The sequence below is a fragment of the Cajanus cajan genome, chromosome 2 (assembly GCF_000230855.2).
Source record: "Cajanus cajan strain Asha chromosome 2, NIPB_CcT2T_4, whole genome shotgun sequence".
Classification (NCBI taxonomy): domain Eukaryota; kingdom Viridiplantae; phylum Streptophyta; class Magnoliopsida; order Fabales; family Fabaceae; genus Cajanus; species Cajanus cajan.
The window spans coordinates 16,438,314-16,461,336 of NC_138518.1; the positions used below are offsets into that span (position 1 = coordinate 16,438,314).

The 23,023-nt window shown below is 33.6% G+C and overlaps 1 protein-coding gene across 1 annotated transcript; it reads left to right on the forward strand.

Annotated features, from left to right (window-relative positions):
- Positions 1-9,864: 9,864 nt before the first annotated feature.
- Positions 9,865-10,200, forward strand: LOC109816728 (uncharacterized). Its single transcript, XM_020381817.1, has one exon. The coding sequence runs from the start codon at positions 9,865-9,867 to the stop codon at positions 10,198-10,200; it is 336 nt and encodes a 111-aa protein (XP_020237406.1).
- The last annotated feature ends 12,823 nt before the right edge of the window (positions 10,201-23,023 follow it).

The following is a 23,023-nucleotide window of genomic DNA, read 5'->3' on the forward strand; positions in this document are numbered from 1 at the left end:
TAAGCATAGACAAACCCACTTTGTGTGTGCTTTTATTTATAGAATTGACATATAAAAGGCAATTTTTGTTCTTTCATAAATGAACACATTTCTTTTTATTAAATTAACCTATGCCTTTAATTTTTCATATTTTTAAAATAAATTTTATACTTCAAAATCTTGTAATATTGAATAAAACTATAAGAGGAGGATCCACTTCTTCCTAAAAATAATTTTTTGTAGATACTCCACTTAATATCTCATGTTCTATATCAAGTTCTAACAATACAACTATTAAATTAAAAAAAAAATGTATAGATTAAGCTTAAAACTTTTTAAAAACTTTAAAATTATATGATATATTATTATATAGATTAAAATTAATTTATAAAATATTTTTATGATTATCCAACAATATCAAATAATTTAATTTTTTATAACATTTTTGTAAACTTAATATATACATTAAGAATTTTTAATTTAATAATTGGAAAATTAAAATTTGATATAAAATATGAGTTATTAAGTAAAATAAGTCTACAAAAAATTATCTTTGAAATATATATATATATATATATATATAAGGAGGGACCCTTTTACTCTAGGAGTAAGTCTACATAGACTTATTCTGTTCAATAACTCATGTTTTACATCAAATTTCAACGATCCAACCGTTCAATTTAAAATTCTTAATGCATAGATCAAATATGCAAATTTTTTAGAAAATTTGAAAATCATTTGATACTTCGTTTCATTAATTCGAATCAATGTATAAACTAATTTTATGATTATCCATCAATTTGAATTAATAAAATGAAGTATCAAATGATTTTCAAATTTTCTAAAAATTTTGCAGATTTGATCTATACATTAAGAACTTTAAATTGAACGGTTGGATCGTTGAAATTTAATGTAGAACATAAGTTATCGAATAAAGTAAGTCTAGATAGACTTACTTTTAGAGTAAAAAGATCCCTTCTCTCTCTCTATTATAATGGGAAATGCTAATATACTCCCACCTATTTTTTAGTGGGAGTATGTTAGCAACCTACACCAAAATTTTAGGATAAAAAAAACCACTCATTTCTTTTGATTTGGTTAATTTGTATAAAGGATATTATAGTAATTTAATTTAATTTTAAATAAAAATAAAATATTTTTTCTCTCTTATTAACTTCATTCTCTAAGTCATTTCTCTCTCTTATTAAATTCCTTCTCCAACTCATTTTTCTTTCCTATTAAATTATTTCTCTAACTTATTTATCTCTCTCCTAGAGCATCTGCAATGGGGGTTGCTTATAAGCAACCTCATGTGCCACATAAACTCTGGCTCACTTTGTGGGTTGCTTAAATTTTAGCAGAGTTGCTTCTACAAGCAACTCTGCTAAAATTTAAGCAACCTACAAAGTGGGCCAGAACTTATATGACAGTGATGTGGCACATGGGGTTGCTTATAAGCAACTCCCATTGTAGATGCTCTTAAATTTCTTCTTTAACTCATTTCTCTCTCATCTCTCATGATGTCTCCTCCTCTCTCTCTGAATAAATAAAAATTAATTAATAGAAAAATGAAATGAATTGAAAAATGAAATTAATAAGAGAGAGAAAATATTTTAATTTCATTTAAAATTAAATTAAATTACTATAATATCCTTTGTACGAATTAACCAAATCAAAAGAAATAAGTGATTTTTTTATCCTAAAATTTTAGTATAAGTTGCTAACATACTCCCACTAAAAAATAAGTGAAAATATATTAACATTTCTCGTATATAATATGACGTTCACGAGAATTAAATTTGGCAGGTAAAAAGGATGGAGAGTGAAGTGTGTAATTAATGCCCCAAATCGTTGGTAGTATCAGTACATCAGCAGGTAAAAAAGGTTGGCGGGTGAAGTATACAATTAATACTACAAATATATGGTTGGTACTATTTACACGGGTACATTATCTTTGTTCTTGCGGAACAACGTGTGTTATGTGAGTAACTTGCATTCAATAATGATAATTTCAGATCTAATGAAAGGAATTTCTCTACAAAGTGTAGCTCTATTTATAATGTTTCATCATGTTTTAAACATAATTATTTTTTAATTACATGACATTATTATATATAATTATATATATATATATATATATAATTTGTTGTGATTTTTATATTTAACGAAATCAAAGACTAACAACAGAAAAACATATATATCTACAACATACAAACAATTTCTATATATATAGGAGGATTATAATAACACTGGATTAGCTTTTACTAAGTATTATACTGCTTAATAACTTTATATTAAATGTGAATTTTATAAATTTAACCGTTAGATTGAAAGTTCTTTACTCTTAGATTATATATACAAAATTTTATATTAATTCAACGGTTAGATTTATAAAATTCACATCTAATATAAATTTATTGAACAGTGTAATACTTAGTAAAAGTCACACACACACGTGCACATTTGAGATATACAAGTATTTATACATATAACTATAGTGTAATCCAAAAACTATAAAGTATAACCCTAAGTTACCGGTCAAGCAACACTACCAAAACTAATAGATGTAGCCTCTTGTTATTCTGTCATCTAACATGGCCCGCAAATTGCCAACTCCACTGACCTAACGTTTCCCTACTCTCATATAAACATGATCATCATAGTCCAATAATAAGAAATACATATAAGGATAAACTAGTGTACAAAAGGATAAAATATAACACAAGTATAGAAGTAAAAGCATTTATACTATCCACCAACATGTAAAACCATACACATATCATCTCATGGTCTACAACATAGCAACACAACAAACATCTCCACATGACATTCATCAATCTTACAAAAGTAAGCAACTTACAACATATGATACATCATATTTCATCAGATCAATGTTATTCAACAATCAATCCGCAAATGTATATGAACACACCAAAACACATCATATGTAACACACCCCAACTACATGCACTTTCACACATTCATCTATGAAGATCTTTTACAACCAAGGTAAGCGTCTAAGTGATTTGACCTTACTAAAACAATCGATCTTTTTACATCTACTAGATCAACAGTCAATTGGGATACAAATCCCTATAACATGATTTCTTGGATGTCGTCACTTAAACTAGGAAAGTTCAATACCATTGTTAGGTATTGCATAACTTGAGTATGGGTCTGCCACAATATTGGCATGCATTAACCAAGTCACTTATAAACTCAAACTACTAACTATCCTCATAATACCACTCATTTCTTCAATAATTAGTTAAAGGTTTTGATTCTCAACTTCATACCTTACTTAAACATTAACTAAGAATCTGGAAAAGACTCAACAATCCACTCTAAGAGACAATGCCTGCTCAGAAGGTTTTTCCAACAATTGAGCTCAATGGAAAACCACACCAATATCCATATTATGGGATATCCAACTTTCAAAAAGTACTTTTTTCTCTAGTACTAAGTTAATCAATAGACCTAAATGTAAGAAAATACAATGTTCATAACACATACATGCAGAATAATAGGATCTATTTTGCATATAAATTATATTAAGTTTGTAATGAAAACTTTTAAACATATCTGCCAATGAGTTGTTGAATCATAAAATTTTTCCTTATCAATGAGAAGAGTACTCCAAGTGTGTCCTCTATCAGACTATTAGCTTCTCTTCAATAATGTGAAGATTTTACATGTATTAACACTAAGACCAACCTCTATTTTTCAAACTCTTTGAAAAGTGAAATCAAAATAAAATTCTTAAGAATTATATGTTAAAAAGGATATAGAAGAGATAGTAATAAAATTCATCTTTTTTTTTTTCTGTGCAGTAGAAAGTCATACTTATAGCACAATGAAGATCTTCTTTTCTTAAAATTAGGAAACTAATAACATATTTTATTTTTTTAAAATAAAAACAATATCAAATATATATGTTTAAGAGATTGCATCCTTTTTTATAAAGATTCATATTTTATTTTGTTTTTCAAATAAAAACAATATCAAATATGTATCTTTAAGGAATTTGCATTCTTTTTATAAAAATTTATATTTTGTTTTATTTTTCAAATAAAAACAATATTAAATATGTATCTTTAAGGAATTTGCATGCTTTTTATAAAAATTCATATTTTATTTTGTTTTTCAAATAAAAATAATATCAAATATATATCTTTAAATATTTTCATCCCCTCTTATTCATCAGTATAAACAACACTGATCAAGTCTAATACTTTAATCATATATTTTTTTATCAACTATTTTCTCCAATTTGAAATTCAAAACATTTCAAAAAAAAATTATATTATGTATACTCTAAGTGCTAGCAAAGAATATAATAATATTTCACTTTAAATTATTTAATTTTATCAAATTAAATACTCTTATTTAATCATCAAATGTTAAAATAATTCCTTTAACATAGATTAGAACACTCGTTTGTGTGTGACCCTGTAAGTTCAATACTAAGCTGATAATAAATTATTCAAATTAATATATTAATCAAGGTAGACATTTAACAATATTCCTTAACGTCTAGATAATATGAAGTAATATTTTACTTTCAGAACTTAGAAGAACATATAATATTTTTCTTCCATCGTTATAGCTCTTAGTTAACTCTAGAGTATGGTATTATCATCAAACTCCATTAAGTTAACCTATCACGACTCACTTAAGAAATTCATTTCTTCTTTCAATCAATTTTCCTGGCCAAGATATTATTTTCTTAATAGAGCTCAAACACACTACCAAGAGTTGATGGATTCCTTCTTGATTTATCATTAATTCTACAAGCATTTGATCATATACAATATTCATTCAACCAGTTCCCTAAGGCATTAGGTGTCCAAAATTAAAAATAATAAATTACTTGTTAATCACTATAATAATCTCAAGTCAAAGAAAAATATTTAGTTTCTTCTTGAGAAATCTCTATTGACAAATTAAAGTAATGTAAACCATTAAAAATTCTCAGTTGAGTCAGTTCAAATGATCATACTCACATATGCATCATTTATATATGTAATTAATAAATAAAATATATTAATCTTTATCCAATAAAGACATTCACATATATATTGATCTATCCGGATTTATTGATGTCCTATATACAATAATCCTATGATCAAGAACAATTTAGATTAATATAATAACAAACTTTTACTTCTCATTATCATAATCTTTATGATGAAAACAAGTCTAATTTTAATCAAAGACTTATCTATTTAAAAAAATGAAAATAATAACACTTTTTTTTTATCAATTTGGATATGATTACATGATGAATTGGATCTTGAGCATATTTAATTATTCTCTTACACTAAATGGCTATAACATTCTCAACACCAATACCTCAACAAGTCAACAATCATTCAACATACCATGCTATAATGCTCAAAGCATTCTCAGCATCAACATCTCAATGTCTCAACAATCATAAACATATATATATATATATATATATATATAATCTCATATCAATATACATAGAACTAATAATGCCTATCAATATACAACATGCAATAGATTCACTTAACCTATTCACATTCACCATATAATCATTCAAATAATAAGTTTTCACGATGCAAACCACGTCTAACACTACACACCTTGCGCTCAACACCATTGAGATAGCGAGCACTCTGCCTCACCTGATGGTTGATGCCATTTAACTCACGCTCGATGTGGATGAGGTAAAGAACCCCTAGGCTTTCATGCCTAACATAGAAAAAGCCACGTCCGACCCCATTTTAGGTAGAGATGAGTTTCTTTCCTTTCCTTATGTTCAATGTCACTCCTTTAACATTTGGTGCCAAATCAAGTAGAGACAATTCTCTCACCTTATGCCCGAAGTGGCCAAATTAGAGGTTATTCTCTCTCTTTAGGCTCGATGTCGCTAATCTTGTGCTCAATGCGAGTGAGACACAGACTCCTTAACTAGAGCCATGTCCATGTCCAACACCATGAAGGCGTGCCTAGTATGATGGTGAAATCTACACTTGTAGATTCACAAAAATCACTCTTTTCACCTAAAAACCATAAAATTCCAACATGCAATGCAATATGACATACATATACATCATCCACAACTCATTTTACACCATAAATATGACATGAAACCACCAATTTGATCAAGCCAAACAAATTCATCATAAACATTTTTCATAAACAATAAGCTCCAATTCCAATCATTCAATTTGAATCACATAATCACAACAACATTTCTAGATGAAACCAATCAACATAAAGATCAACAACTCAACAAGAATCAAAATTATAACTTCCCTTACCTCAAAGTCGAAGGGAAACAAGGAAGAGGAAGAAGAATGAGTTTCGAGTAGCCCAAAAGCTCTACACCGACACCACTACAAAGGTGATCCTTAACTCCAATAGTTTTCAATCCAACAAGACACCAAAATTGCGATCTACTACCTTCTCAAGAAGTCTAGAAAAGAGGAAGAAGAGTCAGAGCTTCAGAGTCCCTCTCACTAGTTTATCTCTTTAGAAACCCTAAGGATGAACTTATTATGAAGCTCAATTCTAAAAAAAAAACCTTATACATCTATCCCTCAAGATTAAACCTCTGCCTAGAGAAATCCTTTAAACATCTAAAAATTTCTCAAGAGTTCCTTAACTTCTAGAGTTTTCCAACAACACCTCAAAACACCACGATACCTTAAAACACCATAACACAATATTATTGTTAAAAACACAATAATTAATAAAACAAAATACAATATCACAATATAGATGACAAATAGACAAACTTTGTATATACGTGATTAAGAATTTGATTTTAAAGTCTTTATATATTAAGGAGCATAATTAGGTGAGTCAATCCCTTGAATAATTTTTTTGTGTAAATTGAGATATTAGTCTTTAACTCTTAATTAAGAAAAAATAATTATTTAAAAATATTTTTGAAAAATTAATAATATTTACTTCTTGATTTTTTTTTTTACATTTTTTTCACTCTCACCTTTTATGGTATGGGTGTGCATAGTAAAAAAAAGTGAAAAATAGATTCAATGAAAATAAGAAAGAAGAAAATAAAAATAAAAAGAAAATAAATAAGAAATAAAGTAGATTCAAGAATATTAAGTTTAGAAATAATAATAAAAACAGAAATAAGATAAGAGAAAAAAAATTAAATAAATAAATGATGATGATTTTCTCTATTATCACATACGATATGATTTTTCAAAATCGATTGTGAAGTAATTTTTATCGGTAGCAGTTTTTGATTGATTGTGATTTTTCTAATCGAGTTTTACATGTTGTGAAATTTTTTAAAGTAGATTAAATTATATTTTAAAGTCTTTTATATTATATTTTAGATTTATTTTAATTTTTTAATCATTAAAATACTTATTTTGATTCTTTATTTTTATGTTTGAATTAATTTGATCATATTAAAATAATAATTAATTTTAATTTTTTGACATAATTATAAATTAATTTTTTATTAATTCAAAACATGAAACTTATAATATAAAATTCATTTATATGAAAACTATAAAATTTACTTATATCCCACCATCAACTATAAAATAATATTAAATTAAATTTTTTTTGGTTGTTTTTTTTTTTTATATATATATATTCTTATACGATTTTTATCATGTTTATGTCATTTTTTTATTTAAATTTTAAATGTTTTCAACTGTTTTCATATATATATGAATTTAATGATATAAGTTTCAAACTTTGAATTAGTAAAAGAATATTTAAAATTATGTTTAAAAATTGAAAATAATTATTATTTTAAAATAATTAAATTAGTCCAAACTTAAGATCAAGATAAATATATAAAAAATAAAAAATAAAAAATAAACTTTAAAAATAAAATTAAAAATAAAAAATATAATTTTTAGCCTATATTTTAAGATAATCATCTGTTTGTTTTTGGAATTTTAGAAAGAAAAATGCCAATAAATATGCAAATTCGTTTGCAACTTTGAACCGGGAAAAAAATGCCACAAAACGTATGTTGGGTAGCTTCATTTCAACACGAAAAAAAAATAAAAGGCCTCAAACCCATACTTTTTTATTTGCTTCTTTCTCCATCTTTTATAACAAAACAATACCCTTTTCTTATCTATTTTATCAGTCTCCTCTTTATTTTCTATCATTTTCTTACGTATCATCATTGATCACCAAAAAAGAAAAAAAGTCTTAGGTATCAAAACACCCGATAAAAGGGAGTGAGAGGGAAATTTAAGCATAAATGCATGTTATCTTGTGCTTTTTTGGGTCATTATTTTTTTTACTCATGATTCTTAATCTTTTATCATTTATTTTTATTAAGGTACACTCTTTTAAATAAATGGTAAAGAAAGACAACCCTAAAAGAAAATAGGTCAAAAAAATATCATGATTTGGGTTCGGGAAAAAATTATTGCGTGTAAAAGGAATACAATTCATAATTTTACAATATTTCAATTTTTTCATCTCTACTTTTATATTCATCTTAACTATATATATATATATATATATATATATATATATATATATCCTTTTTATATTCAATTTTCACATACCATTGTTATAATAATTTTTAGACTATTAACCGATTAGAAATTATTTAAATATAATTTTTAAAGTAGTTATTTTAAATAAAAAAATATCATAAATAATAAATCATAATTAGATTTATTATTGACTTTGCATGATTATTAAACTCATAAAAATTACATTATAAGTACACTATAATTAAGAGAAATATTAATGACACTCTATCATTTTCTTCCAAACACGATCATTTACTGAAATTTATTAAAAAAATTATAAATTTTGTGAATTTTGTATCTTATTTAAATGATTTTCTAATTTAGTATTGCGTTCACCAAAATTTGTAATTTTAACTATTACTAACATATAAAATATAAAAATTATGTGTACTTTTATGGTGTGATTCAATTAGGCATGACAATTTAACCCACTCCTGAGAGTATCTATCCGAACTCGCCTTGATTTGGACGAGGAAAATTCATATTTATTGGGATCGAGTTCGGGTTTGGATTTTTCTCGATTGATAAAATTAGGAGCAGGGACAGGGATGTTAATACCCGCCTGCCCCGCATCTGCCCCGCTTAATAATATAATTAAAAAATTATTTATATATATATAAACTAAAATTAGAAATAATTATAATGTATAAATTTTCATTATTTTACTTTTCTATTTTTTAAAAATTTGTTTATATTTATTTTATTTATATAAAAAAAAAAGAGCAGGGGCAGGGGCAGGGCGGGAAAACCCGAACCTCACCGAGAGTGGGGATGTGTACCCAGATTTTACCTTCAGCATGTATCAGGGACAAGGGTAGTTTAAATTTGTTAGGACGAGGACGGGAACGTAAAACATCCCTATCCCATTCCGTTGTCATGCCTAGATTCAATCCTATTCATTATTTATAATTAATTATTAATTTTATAATGAATAAAAAAAAAGTCATTGATATTTAATTGGTTACCATTAACCTCATAAAATATTAGTAAAAGATTGTTGAATATATTTTCTAGCATTCCTCCTTTAATTAAATTCAGTCATTATTTTTTATTTTTACTATTTATCTTTTTCCGGAGCTGTAAAGAGACGTGCACGTGAAGGAGTGTGAAAAATATTTTTGGTTTTAATAGAAGTACGCAATGTACCAATAAATGCCTAGAAAAGCCTAGACATTAAAAACAATAAATACAATGCTACTTCAACTACCACTGAACTAGCCTCCTAGTGTAATAATAATGCATCCCAAAATGTAGTTATCAACACTTCAAACTCATTCACCAAAAATCCTCTCATGAGGGATAAACCATATCCTCATCCAAATACTCTAACTTTGTCTTCATAGCCTTTAACTCTCACCATATGTCTTCCATAGAAATGGTTTCTAGCCCCATCAAATGCAAGCTTCCTTACCAAATTCTAAGACATGAAGATGATGAAAGAGAAAGGGTGAATAGTATCCTAAGGCCAAGGAAATGGTGTAGGCTTAGAGGGGTGCCCTTGAGGAGAAGGTTGAGAGTGAAAGTGCCAAGTTGGAGAAGGGTGTGGATGGTGAAAAAAGTGAGGGTTATATTTGCTAAGGTGAAGAAAAGGTTCATGGAGGGACAAGGTCATTTTGGTGACCTCTTTGCTGGCAACTATGTCTTCACTCAAATCAATCCAACATCACTCAAGTATCTTGAAAAGAAGTTGGCACAATCAAAAGTTGCTTGATTTTTTAGTTATAGTCTTCATTAATTGGGTATCAACTCATTTCTATATATGGGTTATGCTTCCAGCTAAGTCTTGTTTAACTTTCTTGATGTTCTTTGTTTTCTCTTAATTTATATAGAAATGCAAGATGCTGCTCGTTGCTCCTTTTGTTTATTATTCTTGAATATGTATATCTCTCAACAGAGAGTTTGAGAGATATTAAGAATTATTCAAAGAACTAACAGTTTTTTAATATTGTGATTTTTTGTATACACAATTTTGATATTCGACATCTGATCACATACTAAAAAAAATATGATTATAAACTTTTAGTCTTTCATTTGTTACTAATTTATCAAGACGACAATATCTGTTATAAGGTAGACAGAGTTTAGTTTTAATATTGTGGGTCATACAAAATTTTAATCAAGATAGACAAAGTTTAGTTTTAATATATCGCCGGTCTTACAAATTTGTATATTGTTAACTAATTAAAAACTATCTTAAATATGATATTAAAATTAATTATTAAGATTAATAATTTTTAATTATATAACAATTTGAATGAGAGTATATTTTAGTTAAATTTAAACAAATATTAATATTTTAACATGTACAATATAAGTTAAATGTTGATTATATGACTAAAATTTTCTATTAGTTACTTTTGTTAATGGAGTATGATAATTTACTTAGTTGAATAGAGAGAGAGAGACCAATTTTGTCATGTGAACTAGTTTCTATTTTTCTTTTTGCCCCCAATCTCTTTCTCTCTCTAGCTCTCTAATTGTGCTGTATTCACATTCAAATATAACCAGTACAAAAATTATATAACATTTATTTTTTGTCAGGGAATAAGATAAGATAAGATACGACACCATTTTGCTTAGAATAAGGTAATTGCGTAGAAGCAGGCTCATGGTTGTTATTAATGTTAAAGTCATAAAGTAAAATATTTTCTCTTTCTTCATATGCTGGCCTTTCGCGGTATAAGAGAAAAAGGAAGGTGTAAACTTCTAACTTGTATAAATAGTACAAAAAGTAGGTTTGTTGCATTTATATGGCAAACAAGCAATAAACAATTATTATTACTATTACTACTAGCAAACCTTATTTCATAGTGCAAGTGCAAGCTTGATGATTCACTTTGTCGGTCACATTGATCAGTGTAATCCTGAAAATAATATATATAATTAAGTAGAGGTGATTTCTTTTAATTTACGAATAAAATAAAATTAAATATAAATTTTAAGATGATATTATAATTTATTTTAATAATTATTATTAGTCTATTTGTATCACTTTATATTAAATTATTATTATATTACTTACAGGTATTTAATTATAATTTTTATGTTTAATTAAGATATTCAATTATTAACATGAAAATTGTGTCTTGAAACTTTTATATTGGTTATTATTGTGTTAAAAATAGTATATATAAATAGAAGAGAATTTTTAACTTATAAATTAATTTTATAAAATTAAGTTAGTATGAAATTCACATTCTAAGATATTTTAATTCAAATAGTGGTATAATGTGATACTCTCTACTCTAATATTTTTAACGTAGAAAAAAAAATTCAGTAGTCAGAACGGATCGTTCCCAAATTGGAACGATCCGTTCCAAACTACTGATAGGGAACGGGCTGTTTCAGAAGGAGAACGGGCCGTTCCGGAAGGAGAACGGGCCGTTCCGGAGGGAGAACAGGCTGTTCTGGATGAGTCCCAGAACGGGCCGTTCTGATTTCAGAACGGGCCGTTTTGCAGGTGATTTTTGTGCGTATTGAGGGAGTTCAGAACGGGCCATTCCGGTATCGATACAGGCCGTTCTGGCCAATCCGAAAAGTCTATAAATAGGGGTTGGGGGCCTTCAGGAGAATGTGAGTTTTTAGAGAGAAGTTTTAGAGAGAAGGTCTCTGGGTCTGTGAGCTCCTTTCTCTCCCAAATTTCTCTGTATGACTCCTTTCCTCCTCTAGATCACTAACGGCTTCTGGCTTTTCTTGAAATTCAGATTAGGAAGCTTACTTTGGGAGGATTGAAGTTCTGGGTTGAGCTTCGGCAAGGAATTCTACTTCTTCTCAGTTATTGGCTATTTTGAGCCAATCTTCAAGTGAGGGAAGCTAGAGTGTAGATTGATTAAGTTGTTGGGTGTGGATTGAATAGTTGTTGGCTTAAGTTGTTAATATGTTGTGTGTTGATAATATGTTATACGTTGTAAAAACTAAGTTGTTTCTATGTTGTTTATATAAGTTGACATTATAGATGAATTTTAAATATGTTGTATATTGTTGAAGTTGTTTATAAAGTTGTTAAGTTGCATTAAGTTGATGTTGTAATGACTGTAGTTATTTAATTAAGTTGTTTGCATGTTGTCAGTTGTCTATTGTTGTTAAGATGTATATTGCTGTAAAGTTGATAAGATGTCTATTATTGAAAAGTTGTATGTTGTTTAAGTTGTTACGTTTATTAAGTTGTGATGATGAATTGTTGATCACTAGGACTAGGGGAGATGTTTTCGAAATTACTCATCCCATTATGTGGATTTAGATAGTTGTGGTGTTCTGAGAGCCCAATTTGTTGAAAAACCCTCCTTGGGAAGTTGTCCCTTGGAGTGGACGTTGTATTGTTCTCCTCTAGGACTTAGTTGATCCCGTGTGTGGGCAAGGTCGAGGCACACGTGTACAAAGCGACCACAGTATAGGGGCCAGGCCGAGCTGTACTGATTACAAGCGACCAGATGTTGAGATACATAGTACTAAGGTGATAAGTTGAAAGTTTTTTTAAAAGTTGAAAGTTGTTTTAAAGTTGAAAGTTGTTTAAAGTTGAATCCCTTAGTACTGTGTGGGCGACATGGAAATAGTCGATCCATGTCATGGTTGAATGACCAATTAGAGTAAGGTATCTAGTTAGAGATGTAGTCTCTGATTAGGTACTGGAGGGTGCGTGGTACTTGGAGGACAGTGGGTGGGCTAACTCCACATGTGGATTGGTGAAGCTAGCCAAGGCCCTGGTAGGCTCATATCCAAACCCTTCTGTCCTGACAGTAGTACTGGACCTCCGAGTCTAAGTGGCACACCTGAGAAATCAACTATTGTTGTCTATACCTGGTTCTCTTTGGAGTTCCTAAAGCTTTTCTATACCTGACCTGGTTGAGATAGGTCAAACGTTGGATTCGGCAGGTTTATGCCACCTAGACTGCTCAACTTCAGTTGTTGGAGATCTCCCAGTTGTATATGCGTGACAACGCATTAAATATTAAGTTGTATATTGTTGTCGTTGTATTAAAGTTGCTTCTAAGCTGTATGAATGGGTTGGGTTTTATGTTGAACTACATGGTCGTTTGTGATGATGACTGTTATGCATTTATTACATGATTGTTAATATGATGATTGTTAATATGATGATTGTCTGTAATTGTATGATTGATTTTTTTTAAACTCTAGCTTACCCTTCTGTTTCCATGTGGTGGAACTACGATGATCATACTTGGTATGAGAGCAGGTCAGGACTAGCTTGGAGTTGAGGTGACCGCTTGCGAGACGGGGAGTTTTGATCCTCGTGTTAGAGTTGCCACCTTGGGTAGCAGTTTTATGCTTGACCGGCATTAGGAGATAGTAGTTTTGGATAATTGTATAAATACCTAATACTTAAAAACTTAATGATTTATATATATTTTTCATGTTTTTGGTATTTATAAGTTATCCAATTTTATTATTTATCTTAGTTCATTGTGTTTAGTGCGATTCCACTACGTGTAGGGACCACGACAGGTCGTTACACTTTTATGGTATCAGAGCCGGTCGAGTCTTTTGGGATACTCTGTGGGGAGTGATCCTTCTAGGTTTCTGTTGTGTCCTATCTCTGATATGTGTTAGTTTTGGTGAGTTGTGGTGGTGAAGTGTTAGTAAAAAAATGTTTGAATTCTTTTAGTATGGTGAGGCCTCTTTTTGATCAGATCGTTAGGGCTATGGAGATGATGGCCATGGTGATGTAGTAGCAAAGTGCTCACTTTGCTCAGATGGAGGTGGGTATGGCTGCAATTGAGGCAGCTAGACTGGTGGTCTCTCTGGATGAGAGAGATTTAGCAGAGTTCAGGAGATGTTAGTCTCCTCAATTCAAGGGGGGATTCAGATCCCGATGTGATAGATTTGTGGTTGTGTGAGATGAGAAGATCTTCAGTGTTTTGGGATTTTCTGAGGAGAGGAAGTTGGCCTATGCAGTATACATGCTGGAGGGTGAGATTGTGTACTGGTGGAGAGGCACCAGGCAGATGATAGAGAGTAGAGGTGTGGTTGTAGATTGGGATTGCTTCAAGAGAGTTTTCTTGGAGAAGTATTTCTCGGACAGCGTTAGATATGCTAAGGAGGCTGAGTTCATGAGACTGCAGCAGGGGAGTATGTCTGTTCCAGATTATGCTATGAGGTTTGAGCATTTGGCACATTTCTACTCTCAGGCCGTATCTGAAGCTTTGAGATGTAGGAAGTTGCAGAGGGGCTAAGGCATGAGCTGAAGAGGGTCATAGTCCCTATGTTCATAAAGGAGTTTCCTGCCTTGGTTGAGAAAGCAAAGACTGTTGAGAGATTGGAGGGTGGTGGTAGCAGCGGCAAGGCTGCTAAAGTTCAGGAGGGATCATCTGGATCTAGGAGGGGAGATCAGTAGAGAGGACCATATGACAAGTATGTTCAGTCTCAAAGGGGTGCTGTTAGTAGGGGACCTCATCCTGCTACTCCTTAGGGTGGAGCACAGTCAGTGCAATGTTACAGATATGGAGAAGCCCACAGGGTTAGAGATTGTTCCCATTCAGGGAATGTTATTTTTCAGATGTGGCAGGCCAGGCCACATTTCTTGAGATTGTCCGATGCCATCGACTCCATCTGGGAGTGCCCCGAGGCCAGTCAGGCCTACGGTTGCGGAGAGAGTAATTTTCTTTATCAGGTGTAGAGGCTTCCATTCTATCATATTTGGTGAAGGAGAAGAGAAAGACAGCAAGTAAGGATGTTTTGTTCGTGTTTGATTTTGGTGCCACACATTCATTTATTTCTGTTAATTTTGTGGGAAGATTGGGTTTGTCAGTGTCTGCATTGCACGTTGATTGATATGTGTCTACTCCGGCTTCAGTTTTGTGGTGACGTCAAAGATGCGTGTGAGATGCCCGATAGAGGTGTTTGGTGGGAGGTTCCGGGTGAACCTGATTGTGTTGCCTATGGTGAATATCGACATAATCTTAAGGATGGATTGGTTATATGCCCATCACATCCTTATAGATTGTGCTCGAAAAGAGTTGGTATTTCCTCAGATGGAGGATGAGGTGTTGTTGTCAGCGGGTCAGGTTGAGTAGTTGATGAGAGATGGAGTTGAGTGCTTTATTTTGTTTGCCGCTTTAAGTGTTGAGACAGAGAGGGTCATCATTGGGATTGGGATTGTCAGTGAGTTTCCTAAGGTGTTCCTAGATGATGTGCCGGGATTGCCACTTATGTCTGATGTTGTATTTAGCATTGATTAGGTACTGGGTCTAAGACCGGTATCAATGGCTCCTTATAAGATGGCTCCAACTGAGTTGGTAGAGCTAAGAAATAGATTGAGGATTTGTTGGAAAAATAGATGGTGAGGCCCAATGTTTCTCTTTGGGGTGCCCCGGTATTGTTAGAGAAGAAGAAGGATGGTGAGGCCCGTTAGTGTGTTGATTATTGGCAACTGAATAAGTTGACGATAAGGAATAAGTATCCACTTTCGAGGATTGATGATTTGATGGATCAGCTGAGGGGAGCTTCGGTGTTTTTGATGATTAATTTGAGATATATATTGGTGTATTCTAGATCTTTGGAGGATCACCGTAAGCATCTGAGGTTGGTTTTAGAGGTGCTGAGGGAGAGGTAGTTGTATGCCAAGCTGTCCAAGGGTGAGTTTTGGTTGTCCGAGGTGAGATTTTTGGGGCATGTGATATTGGCAGAGGGGAATGTAGTGAATCCAGCCAAAATGGAGGTTGTGATTCAGTGGGTGCGTCCGAGGACTGTTACAGAGATTAGGAGTTTTGTTAGTTTAACGGGTTACTATCAGAGATTCATAGAGGGTTTCTCTCGTATAGTAATGCCTTTGACTTAACTGACTCGAAAGGATCAACTTTTTGTTTGGATAGACGCTTGTGAGCAGAGTTTTCAGAAATTGAAGGGGTGATTGACTACTCTAATTTTGGTGTTACCTGACACTGGTGAGTGTTTTGATGTGTTTTGTGATGCTTCTCACTAGAGGTTGGGTTGTGTGTTGATGTAAGAAGGGAGAGTAGTAGCGTATGCTTCGAGGCAACTTAAAACTCATGAGAGGAATTATCCTACTCATGATTTGGAGCTTGCAGCTGTGATGTTTGCCTTGAAGTCGTGGAGGCACTATCTGTATGGTGCGAGATTCAGTGTATTTAGTGATCACAAGAGTTTAAAGTACCTGTTTGATCATAAGGAGTTGAATATGAGGCAGAGAAGATGGATGGAATTCCTAAAGGATTTTGATTTCCAATTGATGTATCATTCTGGGAAGGCGAGTGTGGTAGCAGATGTATTGAGTAGGAAATCCATTCATGTGTCGGTTATGATAATTAGGGAGTTGGAACTGATTAAGCAGTTTAGAGATTTGAGACTAGAGTTAGAGGTTGTTCAAGATCACATTAGTTGTGGTATGATCACCATAACTAATGAGTTCTTGAGACAGGTGGGAACCAAGCAATTACAGGATCCAGAGTTGTTGAGGATTTTGGGATTTTGCTTGGTACTGAGAGGGCAGCTGGTTTTGAGCTTAGTGCTGATGGAGATTTACGAGTGGAAGTGTGATAGTGTCACTATAGACTTTGTGGTTGGGTTGCCTAGGACAGCTAGGAACAGTGACTCTATCTGGGTGATTGTTGATAGGTTGACAAAGTGTGTGCACTTTCTTCCTGTCAAGAGGTGGTCCTTGGAAACGCTTGCACAGTTGTATATTAGAGAGATAATACGGTTGCATGGAGTGTCTTCCAATATTATCTCTGATAGAGATCCAAGGTTTACTTCCAGGTTGGCAGACTCTGCGTCAGGCTTTGGGGACGAGGTTGAGGTTAAGCTCCGCTTATCATCCACAAATAGATGGTCAGTCGGAGAGGACAATTCAGTCATTGGAGGATCTCTTGAGATCTTGTGTGTTGGATCATCTGGGTAGCTGGGAGGAGGTGTTACCATTGGTAAAGTTCACTTATAATAACAATTATCACTTGAGTATTGGCATGGCGCCTTTTGAGGCTTTGTATGGAAGAAGGTGTAGGACTCCATTATGTTGGTATCAGGAGGGTGAGACAGTAGTGGTTGGTCCAGAGTTAGTTCTTTAGACTACTGGGATGGTGAGATAGATTCAGGAAAGGTTAAGGGCTACCCAGAGTCATCAAAAGTCCTAGCTAATAGGAGGAGGAGACCTCTAGAGTTTGAAGAGGGAGAACATGTGTTTCACGTTTCACAGTTAAGGAAGTACATCAGAGACTCGAGTCATGTGGTAGAGATGGATGAGGTGCAAGTTAGAGAGAACTTGACCTATGAGAAAAGATTGGCAGCTGTGATTGATCACAAGTTGAAGGAGCTTCGTGGCAAGTCCATCAGCTTGGTGAGGATTGTTTGGGATGCAGCTAATGGTGAGGTAACCTGGGAGGTGGAGAGTCAGTTCAATGAACAATATCCATTCCTCTTTTCAAGTAGAACTATTTTCGGGGACAAAAATTCCTGTTTGTTGGGGAGTATTGTAACGTAGAAAAAAAATTCAGTAGCCAGAACGGACCGTTCCCAAATTGGAACGGGTTGTTCCAAACTATTGATTGGGAACGGGCCGTTTTAGAAGGAGAACGGGCCGTTCCGGAAGGAGAACGGGCCGTTCTGGAGGGAGAACGGGCTGTTCTGGATGAGTCCCAGAACGGGCCGTTCTGCAGGTGATTTTTGTGCGTATTGAGGGAGTTCAGAACGGGTCGTTCCGGTATCGGTACAGGCCGTTCTGGCCAATCCGAAAAGTCTATAAATAGGGGTTGGGGGCCTTCAGGAGAATGTGAGTTTTTAGAGAGAAGTTTTAGAGAGAAGGTCTCTGGGTCTGTGAGCTCCTTTCTCTCCCAAATTTCTCTGTATGACTCATTTCCTCCTCTACATCACTAACGCCTTCTTGCTTTTCTTGAATTTTAGATTAGGAAGCTTACTTTGGGAGGATTGAAGTTTCGGGTTGAGCTTCGGCAAGGAATTCTACTTCTTCTCAGTTATTGGCTATTTTGAGCCAATCTTCAAGTGAGGGAAGCTAGAGTGTAGATTGATTAAGTTGTTGGGTGTGGATTGAATAGTTGTTGGCTTAAGTTGTTAATATGTTGTGTGTTGATAATATGTTATACGTTGTAAAAACTAAGTTGTTTCTATGTTGTTTCTATGTTGTTTATATAAGTTGACATTATAGATGAATTTTAAATATGTTGTATATTGTTGAAGTTGTTTATAAAGTTGTTAAGTTGCATTAAGTTGATGTTGTAATGACTATAGTTGTTTAATTAAGTTGTTTGCATGTTGTCAGTTGTCTATTGTTGTTAAGATGTATATTGTTGTAAAGTTGATAAGATGTTTATTATTGAAAAGTTGTATGTTGTTTAAGTTGTTACGTTTATTAAGTTGTGATGATGAATTGTTGATCACTAGGACTAGGGGAGATGTTTTCAAAATTACTCATCCCATTATGTGGATTTAGATAGTTGTGGTGTTCTGAGAGCCCAATTTGTTGAAAAACCCTCCTTGGGAAGTTGTCCCTTGGAGTGGACGTTGTATTGTTCTCCTCTAGGACTTAGTTGATCCCGTGTGTGGGCAAGGTCGAGGCACACGTGTACAAAGCGACCACAGTATAGGGGCCAGGCCGAGCTGTACTAACTACAAGCGGCCAGATGTTGAGATACATAGTACTAAGGTGATAAGTTGAAAGTTTTTTTAAAAGTTGAAAGTTGTTTTAAAGTTGAAAGTTGTTTAAAGTTGAATCCCTTAGTACTGTGTGGGCGACATGGAAATAGTCGATCCATGTCATGGTTGAATGACCAATTAGAGTAAGGTATCTAGTTAGAGATGTAGTCTCTGATTAGGTACTGGAGGGTGCATGATACTTGGAGGACAGTGGGTGGGCTAACTCCACATGTGGATTGGTGAAGCTAGCCAAGGCCGTGGTAGGCTCATACCCAAACCCTTCTGTCCTGACAGTAGTACTGGACCTCCGAGTCTAAGTGGCACACCTGAGAAATCAACTATTGTTGTCTATACCTGGTTCTCTTTGGAGTTCCTAAAGCTGTTCTATACCTGACCTGGTTGAGATAGGTCAAACGCTGGATTCGGTAGGGTTTATGCCACCTAGACTGCTCAACTTCAGTTGTTGGAGATCTCCCAGTTGTATATGCGTGACAACGCATTAAATATTAAGTTGTATATTGTTGTCGTTGTATTAAAGTTGCTTTTAAGCTGTATGAATGGGTTGGGTTTTATGTTGAACTGCATGGTCGTTTGTGATGATGACTGTTATGCATTTATTACATGATTGTTAATATGATGATTGTTAATATGATGATTGTCTGTAATTGTATGATTGATTTTTTTTAAACTCTAGCTTACCCTTCTGTTTCCATGTGGTGGAACTACGATGATCATACTTGGTATAGGAGCAGGTCAGGGCTAACTTGGAGTTGAGGTGACCGCTGCGAGACGGGGAGTTTTGATCCTCGTGTTAGAGTTGCCACCTTGGGTAGCAGTTTTATGCTTGACCGGCATTAGGAGATAGTAGTTTTGAATAATTGTATAAATACCTAATACTTAAAAACTTAATAATTTATATATATTTTTCATGTTTTTGATATTTATAAGTTATCCAATTTTATTATTTATCTTAGTTCACTGTGTTTAGTGCGATTCCACTAAGTGTAGGGACCACGACGGGTCGTTACACTATTAATACACAATAAATGTAAATAATAAAAAAAAATCTTTTTGAGTAAATAAAATCTTTTATAGTTTGATAACATCTTTCATGTATAAAACAAATGTCTCAAATATCATAATATAGAAGGTTCACATTCGTAACTCATAAATCATAAAAATCAACATGTAAGTATCAAAACTCAAGAAATCATAAAAAATAATAAAGGAAATATAGATTATTTCTAGTAAAGGTGGTAGTGCCTCCTAGTTAGGAATTAATTTATAACTTTCAAATAATGTAATAAAAATATAACAAAGATGCACATTTTGTGTGAGACCCCCGTAACCCCATTTTCTCTCTTTTTCTCCTTTCCCTCACCTTGCTCATTCTCACTCTCTTCTTCCTCTTTCTCTCTTGCTGATTTCTTCTCCTTTGGTGGCTGAGGTGATTTTTAGGTGTTGATCAGGTTTAGGCGGAGCTAGCTGAGCTGTGCGGAGCTTCTCTTCAAGCTTTTTCTTCTCCTTTCTCTTCCCGGAGCTTGGATTCTTACACCGAGATAAGGGAAGCTAGGATTTTGTGCTGGTTGTTATTGAGTGAGTTAGAAACTCACGGATTGTCTGATTCGTGGAGATTGATGGGTTATTTTGATGGAAATTCCATTTTCGGGGTTTCGGAGAAAAGGGTCAAAAAATTGGGGTTTTTCTATGATCGATGGTTGCATGTTGAAAAGCTGAAACCTTGTGGTGTTCTTGAAGGTGTTGGGTAAAAATGGGTGATCTCTTGAACTTTGGTGCATGCATGTTGTGATTCTTGATGTTTTTGGGTTGCATGTGGTTGGTAGTGGTGCATTTGAGTTGTAGCATGGTTTGGGTCTCTTGGGATTGCAAGTTCATGGAGGATTTGAGTGAAAACAAAGGTGAAATTCATAGAGTTTTTGAAGTTCAGAAACCCACAGCTATAGCCGTGGAATCATAGCTATAGCCGTGGAAGAAAAATGCACTTGCAGGAACCCACAACTATAGCCGTGGATTCGCAGCCATATCCATGGGAAGGAAAAACGTGATGGCGGAGACTTGCAGCCATGGCTGTGGTTTTGCAGCCTTAGCTGTGGAGAAAAATTGAAGTGGCAGAAACTTGCAGCTATGGCCGTGGATTTGCAGCCATGGCTGTGGAAGGGAAACTGAACTGGCAGAGAGTTGCAGCTAAAGCGCTGGATTGAGCGCTGCATAGGTGGGTCTTTATGACCGAATTTGGTCTTAAGGTCTTCATGAAAGTTGTATCCTTGGATGTTAGCTTTCCAATGGCGCTAGAATCACCCAAAAAGGAGTTCTAGAACTCCAGATATGGCTGTTTTAGTGAAGAGGGGTCAAGCTGCCAGCATTGCTTATAGCTGTTTCGGTTTTTATAATTTTTAACAAGGTAGATGAAGGAATTAAGACTTGGTATCTTCATGAGAGTTGTAGGAAATCTTCTTATCTTTCATATGAGATAAGGATGAGCATGATAGAAGTAGTATAACGCATGATACGATGTTTTATGTGAAGGTTGCCATTTCACAGTTAGTGATTTGGTTTAGTTAAAAGTTGTTTTAGGTGCTTAGGTTGATTGGTGTTGTTGGGTGGGTAATTTGGCATAATAGATGAGTTGTAAACAAGATGGGTGAGTAGTATTATGTGTTAAATATGTTGTACGTTGTAAAGTTGTTGATCATGCTGTTAATAATGTTTGGCCTGTTCTTACTGTTAAGTTGAGCTGTGCCGAATGTTGTTTATGCTGTAAGTTGTTTAGCTGTGCTGGATGCTGATATTGTTGTGCTGTAAGTTGTTTAGTTGTGCTGGATGCTGATATTGCTGTGCTGTAATTTTTTTAGCTATTCTGGATGCTGATATTGATGTGTTGTAAGTTGTTGAGTTGAGCTGTATGTTGTTATTGCTGCTATGTAGTGCTCTGCTCCATGCTGATATAGGAGCTGTTGTAATTGCTGCTATGCAGTGCTGTGCTCCATGCTGATAAGAGATGTTGTAATTGCTGCTATGCAGTGATGTGCTCCATGCTGATAGGAGCTGTTGTAATTGTTGCTATGCAGTGCTGTGCTCCGTGCTGATAGGAGCTGTTGTAGGCCGTAAGACTAAGCTATTGATCACTAAGACTAGAGGAGTTATTTTCGAAATTTTCTCATCCCATTGTGTGGATTGAGCAGCTGTGGTGCTCTTAAGAGCCCAATTTGTTGAAAACCCTTCCTGGAAAGCTGACCCTTGGAGTGGTAACTTGCTATTCTCCTCTAAGTTCTTAGTGGTCCCGTGTGTGGGCAAGGTTGAGGCACACGTGTACAAAGCGACCACGGTATAGGGGCCAGGTCGAGCTATACCGATTACAAGCGACCAATACCAACTGATATGCGTGACGACACATTGTGTGTTTACTACTGTCTACTGTTGTTATTGCTGAATGATGTGAGATGTATGTTGTGATATATTATAAGTTGATGTTGTTAAGCTGGTTGATGTGCTGATAGTTGTAGCTGTCTACCATTCATGTATTTATCTATATGTATGTTGATTCTTTTCACTAGCTTACCCTTTATTGTTTCCATGTGGTTTGGACTGCGATGATCATACTATGTATGGGAGCAGAGTAGGGTTAGGTTGGTGTACTGAGGAGGGTCTGTAGCTGGCAGATGGCGTTTGATTATTTTGTTGTATTTAGCTACTTAGTATACCGTTGCTGGATGTATTTTGTACACTCTGATTTTTAGCCCCAGATTTGGACCTTGTATATATATATATATGTGTGTGTATTCTAGACGTTATATGTATATACTTGTTCTTTTCTGTGTGGTGTGTTGTGCTGTGTGTAGTGACCAGTCGGGTCATTACACTTTGGCCTTTCATCAAGAACATTCAAAATT

Excerpts from the sequence above, each read along its gene's own strand:
- LOC109816728 (XM_020381817.1), top strand. The coding sequence starts at position 9,865 with ATGGTTTCTAGCCCCATCAAATGCAAGCTTCCTTACCAAATTCTAAGA.